Raw genomic sequence first — 12,210 nt, 5'->3', positions numbered from 1 at the left:
TTATTTTTAATTTTTTCCATATTTTTATTGGTGCGTTATAGTTGTATACGGGATGGGACTTTTTATTACATATATTTCTACCTGCACACAATGCAGCAATCTGACCTGGCCCTCATCCTTCCCCCATCACTTCCCCTCCCCCCACCCCTGGTCCCTGTCCTCCACTAATCTACCTTTGATTTTCATGACATTCTTCCCCCCCCCCCCCCCCCGCCGTTTTCCTTTTCTTCTCTAGCTTCCACATCTGAGAGAAAACATACAACCTTGGACCTTCTGAGTTTGGCTTATTTCACCTAACATAAAGGTCTCGTGTTCCATCCACTTTCTTGCATATGACATAATTTTTTTTTTTTTTGGCTATAGGGGCACTTGACCACTAAGCCACATCCCCAGCCCTGTTTTGTATTTATTTACAGACAAGATCTCACTGAGTTGCTTAGGCCTCACTTCTGATGAGGCTGGCTTTGAACCTGCAATCCTCCTGCCTTAGACTCCCAGAGCCACTGGGTTACAGGCATGCACCACCACACCCAGCCCATTTTTCTTTATGGCTGAATAAAACTCCATTGTGTATATAAATCAGGTTGTCTTTATCCATTCATCCATTGATGGACATCTAGGCTGGTTTCATAGCTTGGCTATTATGAATTGCACTGCTATAAACATGGATATGCACTTATCACTACCTTCTGATGACTTTAACCTTCTGAAGAAGTGGTAAAGCTGGGTCATATGGTGGTTCTGTGCCTAGTTTTTTGAGTAACCTGCATCCTGATTTCCTTAGGTTGCACTAATTTATAATCCCACCAATAGTGTAAAAGTGTTTCTTTTTCTCCACATCCTCTCCAGCATTTATTATTATTTGTAATCTTTATGACTGCCAGTCTGACTGGTGTAATATAAAATCTCAGTGTAGTTTTAATTTGCATTTCCCCAGTTGCTAATAGTGTTGAACATGTTTAATTATTGTATTTCTTTTTTTAAAAAAGTGTCTGTTTAATTCCTTGCCCATTTATTAACTGGGTTAATTGATTTCTTGATGTTAAGTTTTTTGAGTTCTTTATATATTCTAGATGTTAATCCTCCGTCAGAATAGCTGGCAAAGTTTTTCTCCCATCTGTGGGTTCTCTCTTCACATTCCTAATTGTTTCCTGTGCTGTGAAGCTTTTAGATTTGATGCCAACCCATTCATTAGCTCCTGGCATTGTTTCCTGAGCTTTAGGGAGAAATGTCCTATGGAGCAAGTCCTTGCCTGTGTCTATATGCTGGAGAACTGACTTATGTTTTCTTCCAGGATTTGCATAATTTCTAGTCTAATTCCTAGATCTCTGATCCATTTTCAGTTTATTATGGTGCGGGGTGAGAAATATGTGTCTAGTCTCATTCTTCTACATATGGAAATCCAATTTCCCCTGCATCATTTGTTTAAAAGGTTGTTTTTTCTCTTATGTATGTTTTTGGCACCTTTGTTGAGGATCAAATGACTGTGTTCTGTTTTCTATTCTGTATCATTGGTCTATGTGTCTGTTTTTATGCCAATACCATGCAGTTTTTGTTAATGTAGCTCTGTAGTATAATTTGAAGTCAGATATTTTAATACCTCCAGCATGCTTTTTTGGCTTGGAACTGCTTTGGCTATTCTGCATCTTTTATTCTTCCAAATGAATTTTAACAGATGGGATGATCCAAAAGAGGGAAGGTATGGCAATGGAGACGGGTTGTGTTCTCACAGAGGGTGAGTCATGGAGTATGCTGAAGTGGAACTGCACAGGCGGGGCCTGCTGAGGGCAGGTGCTACTCTGGGAGGTCACCATGGGAGTCAGCAGACATTCTCCCAAGTGTATTTTTCACATCCTGCTCCTTCTTCATCTTGATGTAATACAAATGCCTTCTCCTGCAGCTTGACTGGAAAGGAAGTCTCACCAGTCACTTGCACACCTTAATAGATATAGTGTCATCTTACCAACCACATATGCTGGGTATTAAGGTAACGGAATCAGTTAAGGTTTTGAGTATCACTTTGGTTTTGAATTGTTTCCATATTTTATGCTATTATAGTCACATAATTTATCTGGTAAAAAATTCCAAGGTTTTAAAATCTAGCACAATAGATGAAACCTGTTATATTCCAATCTTTCCAACGTTTTTATTACTTTTTATTGGCACAACTTTCAACAGTTTTATAAAAAAAGTATGCTAAAATCATAAATCTGAAAATGACTTACAAAGAATTATTTTTGTAAAACATTTTCCTTTACTGACATCAAATAATTTCTAATAGCCCTACTAGAGATCACATATTCTAAAATATTTTTAAAATATTTTAAAAATTTGGAATGATTTTTAGTCAAAAAGTCCTGAATTTGGGGGAAATGAAAATATATAATTTCAGAAATAATTTAGGAATATGGCATCAATAAAATTTTTCTTATTTACCTTTAAATTTTCAATCTTCAAAATACAAATTTCATTGCTACTCTATTTGAAAGTGTAATTTATAAAATTCTTAAACTCACTAAGATTTCTTATGGCAAAAGGAAACAATGAAGCTGCTTCCTTAAGAGGAATTAAATGGAGAAAATGTTGAAAGTCCCAAAAGAATGGGGTTTTAGTAGAATTGCAAATTGTTTAAATGTGGAAAAATAACATATTTCATTTGGATCTTTTTCTTGAGAGGTGATAAATAATACATTATTTATTAGTTTAAACTCTGCTTCAACTAAAAAAAAAAAATTACAAAGAGGAATACTTTTGATTCCTTCTCTGAAATGGCCATTTCTCCTTCTGGAATCCACCTTTCAAGACTGCTGCAGACTGTGACTCTGGACAGAAAGGGTGGAAAAAGAAGAGGCTGGGTCTCAGGAATACTGGGTTCTAGTTTGAAAGTGACCTCAAAAAGAAGTTCAAGTAAAAGGCGAAAGATTTATACGATCTGGTGCAGCCAATCTGGAAAGCAGTATGGAGATTTCTTGGAAAGCTGGGAATGGAACCACCATTTGACCCAGCTATTCCCCTTCTCGGTCTATTCCCTAAAGACCTAAATAGAGCATGCTACAGGGACACTGCTACATCGATGTTCATAGCAGCACAATTTACAATAGCAAGACTGTGGAACCAACCTAGATGCCCTTCAATAGACGAACGGATAAAAAAAATGTGGCATTTATACACAATGGAGTATTACTCTGCATTAAAAAATGACAAAATCATAGAATTTGGAGGGAAATGGATGGCATTACAGCAGATTATGCTAAGTGAAGCCAGCCAATCCCTAAAAAACAAATGCCAAATGTCTTCTTTGATATAAGGAGAGTAACTAAGAACAGAGTAGGGACAAAGAGCATGAGAAGAAGATTAACATTAAACAGGGACGAGAGGTGGGAGGGAAAGGGAGGGAGAAGGGAAATTGCATGGAAATGGAAGGAGACCCTCAGGGTTATACAAAATTACATACAAGAGGTAGCGAGGGGAAAGGGAAAAATAATACAAGGGGGAGATATGAACTGCAGTAGAGGGGGTAGAGAGAGAAGAGGGGAGGGGAGGGGAGGGGAGGGGGATAGTAAAGGATAGGAAAGGCAGCAGAATACAACAGACACTAGTATGGCAATATATAAATCAATGGAAGTGTAACTGATGTGATTCTGCAATTTGTATACGTGTTCTGTGTTCTGTTTTCTATTCTGTATCGCTTGAATCAAAGTGTGAAATATGATATATCAAGAACTATGTAATGTTTTGAACAACCACCATTAAAAAAAAATTATTTTTAATTGTAGATGGACACACACACAAAAAAAGAAGTTCAAGTAATGGGTTTCCTCCTCTGCACAACCAGATGTCACCTGAAGTGTGACACCAGTCTACAGAGGGGAGAAAGGGGGACTGGATCAGAGTGTTGGTAGGCATTATTAGGACAAGTGTGGTCAGAGGGGCATTCCTGAAGTTCAGGTCATCTAGCTGTGGGATCAGAATCTCTGGGGCCAAGGAGGGCTCAGTGCTTAACGGGGCTTTCCAATAAGGGAATTTGACTATAGTGGTTAAATGGGGAAGAAAGTCTCGAAATCTTGAATATTCTATTTTGGAAGCTTTGAGTGGTTACCAACTCGTTTGTAACATTAGGTAGATCTGTTTCCTTATGCTAGAGTAAATTAAAAAATCTTTTATGGTTTTCGCTGTATTTAATGTTCTGAATCCTCTATTTGGTGAGATGTGTCCATATTAACCAGGGCATATAGAATTCACTTTGCTTACATCCTTTCAAAACATTTAAAATTCAATCCGAAAGAAAGCCTACAAAATTAGTGTTTCCTTGAAGAATATTTTGGTGGAGTTGAAATTTCTTTATCTACTTTCTTATTAAAAAGAATATGCTAAATTCTTGGGTACTGAATCTAAAAAAAATGTGCAGCTTCTAATTTACTGACACAAAATTTGTCCTGTAACAGCAGGTCACCATGGCATGTTATCAATTTGTGCTGAATCCACTGATGGCATGAAAGGGGCAAGGATGTGCACACCCACCTCGAGGTCTGTGAAGAGCCCATAATTGTTCTGCAATATGGCATACATGCAGTGTGCCACCGTGACCGCATGCTTCCAGTTGTGGTAAGGAACCCGTCGGTAGTTCTTCTTCACAGACATAATGAAACGACACAACTTTTCAAGCTCAAAGCTGTGAGGAAAAGAAACTCTTAAAACCAAAGCCAGCAGAGAACCACTAATTTTCAAAAGAGCCTCTGGCTGAGTTACACATTTCTACTCCTTACACATCTGCATTACAAGGATTCCCACATTGACTGCTGAACCATGAGTACTGGAAAATGACCTCTTCTCTCCTCTTTCTCCAGCCAAAATGAAGCAAGAGATTCTTTCATGGGTTATGTTCAGATATATTAACTGTCCCACTAGGGATAAGCAGCAGAACCATCATGCAGTCTCCATCATTAACCCCCATGCACACACCTCATGTTTACCAGCATTTTCTAGGCCCCATAGTACTAAAAAAGACTATCACATAACATCATCTTGCTCAAAGATTTATTGAGCCAATATTTTTCAAAAAAACATATTCATATTCACAAACTGCATATATAGAGAGAGGGGGTAGATGGGGGAGGCAAAGGAGAAGGAGAGACTCTGTGAGGCATTTATGCCTAAATGAGTCAAAAAGTGCAAAAGAAAATTAATGCTTGCATTTTAAGTTTGTGTATTTAAGCTGTAAAAGATCAGAGCTAAAGGCACAAAGGCCCATAGAACAGGCAGGACAAATAGGTAGAGATTTGCAATGAGATCAAACTGTAATTACTGGCGATGTATCACACTTTGAATGTGGAGACTTTTTATTTTACACACAAACTGATAAGATATATAGTTGATGCTCTGTTTATGCAGAGCTTTCTAAGAGCTTCTAAAGCAGGTAATTCTGCCAAGAAGCAAGCTTTGCCTCCTTCAGCCACACAGCCTGTAACATATTTCTATGATGCCTCTTAGATGTATGGCTATGAACCAGGCTTCAGACTGCTGGGAACTCAGCAGTCATTATGGAAAATCTGAAAAGGCTGCTGCTTTGTCCAACAAAACCAGCCCATTTTAACTTGAATATTTAGAAACAAATTCATATATGTCACATTGAAAAGGATTGTAAACAAAAAAATGGTGAGGTGTGTGAGCAAGGGAAGGAGGGAGTCATGTCACTGCAGACTGTACACAGAGAGCATTCAGAGCCTTCATACCAGGACGTCCCACAGGACCGATGAACCATGTAGACAAAGATCCCAGGCCACATGCTTTCAAAAGGACCAATGTCAAAGTGGAACCTGAAATTAAAAGGGTAGTTTATTACTAAAAGCAAGCAGGGCACACAGAAAGTAAAGAAAATCATTTAAACGTTTTTTTCTATCAAGAAACCAAAAAGACCCCAGGATCATGGCCATCATTTCTCTGACTTCTCAGTCACTCCTGCCTGGAACTGAAAGTTTCTGGGAGATTCCACATATTCCCTTAGGAACTTAATATATCTCTGGCTTTATTTCTATTAAAGAATCCATTAAAAAATATGCTGCTGTTGTAGTAATGTCTTATTTCAAACCTGCTTTACTAATTCTTTAAGAGAGTAGAACAAAACAGATGTTACTACTTTATGTAAATATATATATATATGGATAGATAGATAGATAGATATAGATATAGATATATAGAGAGATATATAGATATATAGATATATAGATATGACTGCAGGACCAATGTAATTCTATAACATGTACAATCAGAAAAATGAGAAATTATACCACATCTGTGTATGATATATCAAAGTGCTTAAATGCTTTCTACTGTCATATAAACTAATTAAAGCAAATTTTATAAATTAAAAAAAAGATTAGTTTTGACTAGTCAAGAACTTATTAAAAATTGAACCATTAAAAAAAAAAAGATGCTGCTGTTGTTATCAGAGAAATAAATAAGCCCCAAAAGTTATACTATTGATACTAGAAAATGCATGGGGGGAATTTTATTGAAAGTATTGTCGGAGTTGAAATTGTTCTCCTTTTTAACTTAAATAAGAATTTCATAAATATAAAAATGCAAAGTTATGTAGATGAAAACTTTATGTACCTGACATTAAATGCCATTTTGAACATTAAATATTACATAGTGTAAAGTACGCAACAGAGTAATAATACATGCTAGCATTTAGATTAATTCATCATAACTGTGATTCTAATTCGACAACCTGGTTTACTTTTTTTCAATGAAACTGAGAATCTGCTGCTGAAGAAACTAACCAAGTGAAATACTTACAGCTCAATTTCTTTGCAGAGCCGCATAGGGAGGTTGAAGCGCATGAGGCCTTGCCACTCCTCAGCAGTGCAAATGCTGTGGTAGGACAGCTTTTCCATGGTTACCCGGTAGATGCACTCTGAGTGCCGGATTCGATGATACATCTGTAAGGCAGACAAAAAATGAATTTAAACAATGCTGAATGCAGTTTGCCATTAAAGTTCAGAATCTTGCATAAAAGAATCAGAACTACAATTGAAACTAAGGCAGAGTTAACACTAAAGTTAACACTGTCCAAATTTCCATGTACACTAAAGTTATGTTTGCATGTGAACTTGAGGAAACAAAGGAACTTTTTTCTAATTATATCTTTCTTTTAAGTCTTATTTAATTTTGTAGCAAATATCTTTTTATCAGCCATAATCCTTAGGGAACAAAAAATCCATTTGTCTTCTGCGTATTATGCTTTCAAATTTTTAGTAATAAAAATGCTAAAAACAAACCATACTCATTTTATTTATTTATTTTTTAAAGAGAGAGTGAGAGACAGACAGAGGGAGAGAGAGAGAGAGAATATTTTTAATATTTATATTTTAGTTTTCGGTGGACACATCATCTTTGTTTGTATGTGGTGCTGAGGATCGAACCTGGGCCGCACGCATGCCAGGCGAGCGCGCTACCGCTTGAGCCATGTCCCCAGGTCCATGCTCATTTTATTATCAGAAAATGAATTAATGTTAAAGATTCTAAGGAATTAAAGATCTAGCCAGCTTCTGAATCTATTAAAAGACAAACTTTAAATAATAACATGTCACCTGCATATCAATCTCAACTTTCTTGGGAAGATTTCATCATCTCTTTGCTACTTGTTGATTTCACTGTTTATTTTTCCCCATTCTTAAAGGGTTAAATGTGGGTTACATTGGTGTTACAGCAGTGAATTCAAAGTAAAACACAAATTTGTACACAAAACTCATGGACTGTTGCACATAAGTAGATTCTTACATTAATGGAAAATGGGAAGGCACAACATGCTACCACACAAACTCAGGATCTTGTGTATTTCTCTGTGTGCAAACATACTTTTGCAAATACTTCAAAACGAATATGTGAGATAAAATTAAAACAAGCAATGGAGCCAGTCAGTGGAAAGATTCAATGCTTACACGTGTAAATTTGTAAGTAGATGAGGTTACTTAGAAAAGAGAACTTATAGGACAAACCCAAGAGCCCTCCAGATCAAATTAAGAGTGAAAATGTACTATAATGGAAGACTGATTGACTTTCTTTATATATATATAAACACATATGTATGTATGTTGTAGTTGGACACATACCTTTATTTTATTTATTTTTATGTGGTTGAGGATCAAACCCAGGGCCTCATATGTGTCTAATATAAGCTATAGCTCACAGTCTAAGGAGAAGACTACTTACTGTCTGCATAATAAAAAGAACTGAAACTAAATGGGTCAAGTACTAAGATATTTTCTTCATGTTACCCTTCAAAGTATTTATCTTAGTTCTGAGTGATCTCAAAATCCTTCCTTGATAAACAAAAGTTAAAAATATTTACAACTAGAAAGCCTGCACTACAGAACATCCTCAGCAAAATATTCCATGAGGAATTGAAAAACAACAATGAAAATCAGCACAGGGAAGTATTACAATAAAGGAAAAACTAATCAAAGGAGAAACCAAGTCAAGTTAAATACCAAAAAAATAAAAATAAAAATGACTGGGAATACAAATCATGACTCAATAATAACCCTGAATGTTAATGACCTAAACTCATCAATCAAAAGACATAGACTGGCAAATTAGACTTTTAAAAAAAAAGGCCCCCAAATATGCTACCTCCAAGAGACTCATAGGAAAAGACATTCAGAAACTGAAGGTGAAAGGTTGGGAAAAATCATAACACTCCCATGGACGGCAGAAGCAAGCAGGGTTTTCCATCCTCATATTAAATAAAGTAGACTTCAACCAAAGTTACTCAAAGGGATAAAGAAGGATATTTCACACTGCTTAAGGAAACCAGTCATCAACAAGACATAACAATAATACATACATACATACATACATATATATGCCCCAAACAATGGAGTGTCTATGTTCATCAAACAAACTCTTCCCAAATTCAAGAGTCAAAGAGAGCACAACACAATAATGCTGGGTGACTTTAACACACCTCTTTCACCACTGGATTGATCATCCAAACAAAAGCTGAACAAAGAAACTATAGAACTCAATGATACAATCAATAACTTAGACTTAACTGACATATATAGAATATTTCATGCTTCAATGAGCAAATACACTTTCTTCTCAGCAGCACATGGATCCTTCTCTAAAACAGACCATATATTATGCCACAAAGCAACTCTTAGCAAATATAAAGAAGTAGAGATACTACCCTGCATTCTATTAGATGATAATGAATGAAATTAGAAAAAAAATGATAAAATAAAAAATAAAAGCTACTCCAACACCTGGAGACTAAATAATATACTACTGAATGAACAATGGGTTGCTAAAAACATCAAGGAGCAGATTAAAAATTCTTAGAGGTGAATGAGAACACAGATATAATGTATCAAACTCTCTGGGACACTAAGAAGGCACTAAGAAGGACACTAAGAGGAAAGTTCATTTCATGGAAGTCAGGAAATAATAATTAAATCAGAGCAGGAATTCATGAAATTGGAAAAAAGTAACAACTGAAAAAACTGACAAAACAAAAGTTGGTTCTTTAAAAAAATAAATAAAATTGACAGACCCTTAGCCATGCTAACAAAGAGAAGGAGTGAGAAAACTCAAGTTACTAACATACAGTGATGAAAAAGGAAATATCACAACAGACACTACAAAAATACAGAAGATAATTAGAAATTATTTTGAAAACTTGTAGTCCAATAAGATAGAAAATAGAAAGGCATCAACAAATTTCTACAGTCACATGATTTGTCCAAATTGAATCAGGATGATATACACAATTTAAACAGATCAACTTCAAGTGACAAAATACAAGACACCAACCAAGAATAGCCCAGGACTGGATGGCTACACAGCCGAGTTCTACAAGACCTTTAAAGAATAATACTAATACTCTTCAATTTATTTCAGGAAATAGGAAAAGAGGGAACACTTACAAACTCATTCTATAAGGCCAATATCTGCCTGATTCCAAAACCAGGCAAAGACACATCAAAGAAAGAAAACCTCAGACCAATATCTCTAATGAACATAGATGCAAAAATCCTCAATAAAATTCTGGTAAATCGAATACAAAAACATATCAAAAAGATAGTGCACCATGATCATGTGGGATTCATCCTAGGGATGCAAGGTTGGTTCAACATACAGAAATCAATAAATGTAAATTCATCACATCAATAGACTTAAAGATAAGAATTATATGATCATCTCAATAAGATGCAGAAAAAGCATTTGACAAAATACAGCACCCTTCATGTTCAAAACACTAGAAAAATTAGGTACAACAGAACAATCCCAACATTGTAAAGGCTATCTACGCTAAGCCCCAGGCCAATATCATTGTAAATGGAGAAAAATTGAAGGCATTCCCTCTAAAAACCAGAAGAAGACAGGGATGCCCTGTTTCACCACTTCTATCTAAAATAGTTCTTGAAACACTGTCCAGAGCAATTAGACAAAAGAAATTAAAGGGATATGAATAGGTAAAGTAGAACTCAAAATTAGCACTATTTGTCGACGATATGATTCTATATCTATAAGATATAGATCCCACCAGAAAACTTCTAGAACTAGTAAATGAATTCAGCAAAGTAGAAGGATATAAAATCAACACTCGTAAATCAAAGGCATCTCTGTATATCAGTGACAAATGATCTGAAAGGGAAATGAGGAAAACTACCCTATTTATAATAGCCTCAAAAAAATAGAATAATTGGGAATCAATCTAACAAAAGAGGTGAAAGACCTCTACAAAAAAAACTACAGAATGTTTAAGAAAGAAATTAAAGACGACCTTAGAAGATGGAATGATCTCCCTTGTTTTTGGATAGGTAGACTTAGTATTGTCCAAATGACCATGCTGCCAAAAGCATCATACAGCATTATAATGCAATTCTAATCAAAATCCCAATGAAATTCCTCATAGAATAGAAAAAGCAGTCATAAAATTCATCTGGAAAAATAAGAGACCCAGAATACCTAAAGCAATCCTTAGCAAGAAGAGTGAATCAGGTGGCATCACTATACCAGACCTTAAACTATACTACAGAGCAATACTAACAAAAATAGCATGGTATTGGCACCCAAATAGACTGGTAGACCAATGGTACAGAGTAGAGGACACAGAGACTAACCCATATATAATTACAGTTATCTTGCATTAGACAAAGGTGCCAAAAACATACATTGTAGAAAAGATATGATACTGGAAAAACTGGAAATCCATATGCAACAAAATGAAATTAAATCCCTCTCTTTCACCTGTACAAAACTCAACCCAAAGTGGTTCAAGTACCTAGTAATCAAACCAGAGACACTGTGCAGGTCTATTAGAAGAAAAAGTAGGCCCAAATCTCCATCATGTTGGATTAGGCCCCAGCTTCCTTAATAACACTCTTATAGCACAAGAATTAAAATCAAGAATTAATAAATTGGATGGATCAGTGAGGTGAATATAGAGCCTACAGCTTGGGAGCAAATTTTTATCACTTTCACATCAGATAGAGCACTTATCTCTAGGGTATATAAAGAACTCAAAAAGCTAAGCACCAAAAAAACAAATAACCCAATCAATAAATGGGCCAAGGAACTGAACAGTAGATGGACACAATACCTTTATTTATTTAATTTTATGTGGTGCTGAGGATCAGACCCAGTGCCTCACACTTGGTAGGTGATTACTCTACCACTGAGCCACAACCCCAGCCCTAAAGATTTTTTTAATCAATTGAAACCTGATTCATAAAACAAAGTTATAAAGAATTCAATTTTAAATCCAAGAATAGAAAGAATAAAAGAACAGATGAAACACATAGAAAACTGAGTTGGCAGATTTATTACACCTAATCTTGAAAAGTAAATGGTGTAAACATCAAGATTAAAAGTAAAAGATTGTCAGATTTTAAAAAAATCCTGAACAAATTATATGCTGCTTATAAGAATCTTACTTTAGGGGCTGGGGCCGTAGCTCAGTGGTAGAGCACCTGCCTGGAACATGTGAGGCACTGGGTTTGATCCTCAGCACCACATAAAAATAATATTATTTTAAAAAAGAATCTTACTTTAAACATAAGTAAAGACACAAGTAAAGTTAAAGGATAGTTGGGATATACCACTGAACACCAGTCCTAAAAAATTGGGCTTTATCAATGTCAGAAAAGGTAGATTTGAGAGTGAAGACTATTATCAAGGATAAAGAAAAGGTTGTTTTAAATG

At 35.6% G+C, this 12,210-nt stretch overlaps 1 protein-coding gene across 2 annotated transcripts in view; it reads right to left on the bottom strand.

Moving 5' to 3' along the window:
• Pde10a (phosphodiesterase 10A) overlaps positions 1-12,210 on the bottom strand; it is a 263,627-nt gene that overhangs the window by 38,974 nt on the left and 212,443 nt on the right. For both annotated transcript variants that reach the window (XM_076858046.2, XM_076858047.1), the window contains exons 14-16: positions 6,799-6,941; positions 5,733-5,816; positions 4,522-4,672 (exon numbers count right to left, since the gene is read on the bottom strand). In XM_076858046.2, the coding sequence (XP_076714161.1) occupies positions 4,522-4,672; positions 5,733-5,816; positions 6,799-6,941 (378 nt within the window). The remainder of the gene's footprint in view (positions 1-4,521; positions 4,673-5,732; positions 5,817-6,798; positions 6,942-12,210) is intronic.

Source organism: Callospermophilus lateralis, chromosome 6 (assembly GCF_048772815.1).
Source record: "Callospermophilus lateralis isolate mCalLat2 chromosome 6, mCalLat2.hap1, whole genome shotgun sequence".
Taxonomy (NCBI): Eukaryota; Metazoa; Chordata; class Mammalia; order Rodentia; family Sciuridae; genus Callospermophilus; species Callospermophilus lateralis.
Note: the sequence above shows the minus strand (reverse complement) of the source record. Positions and strands in the feature narration are given on the sequence as shown.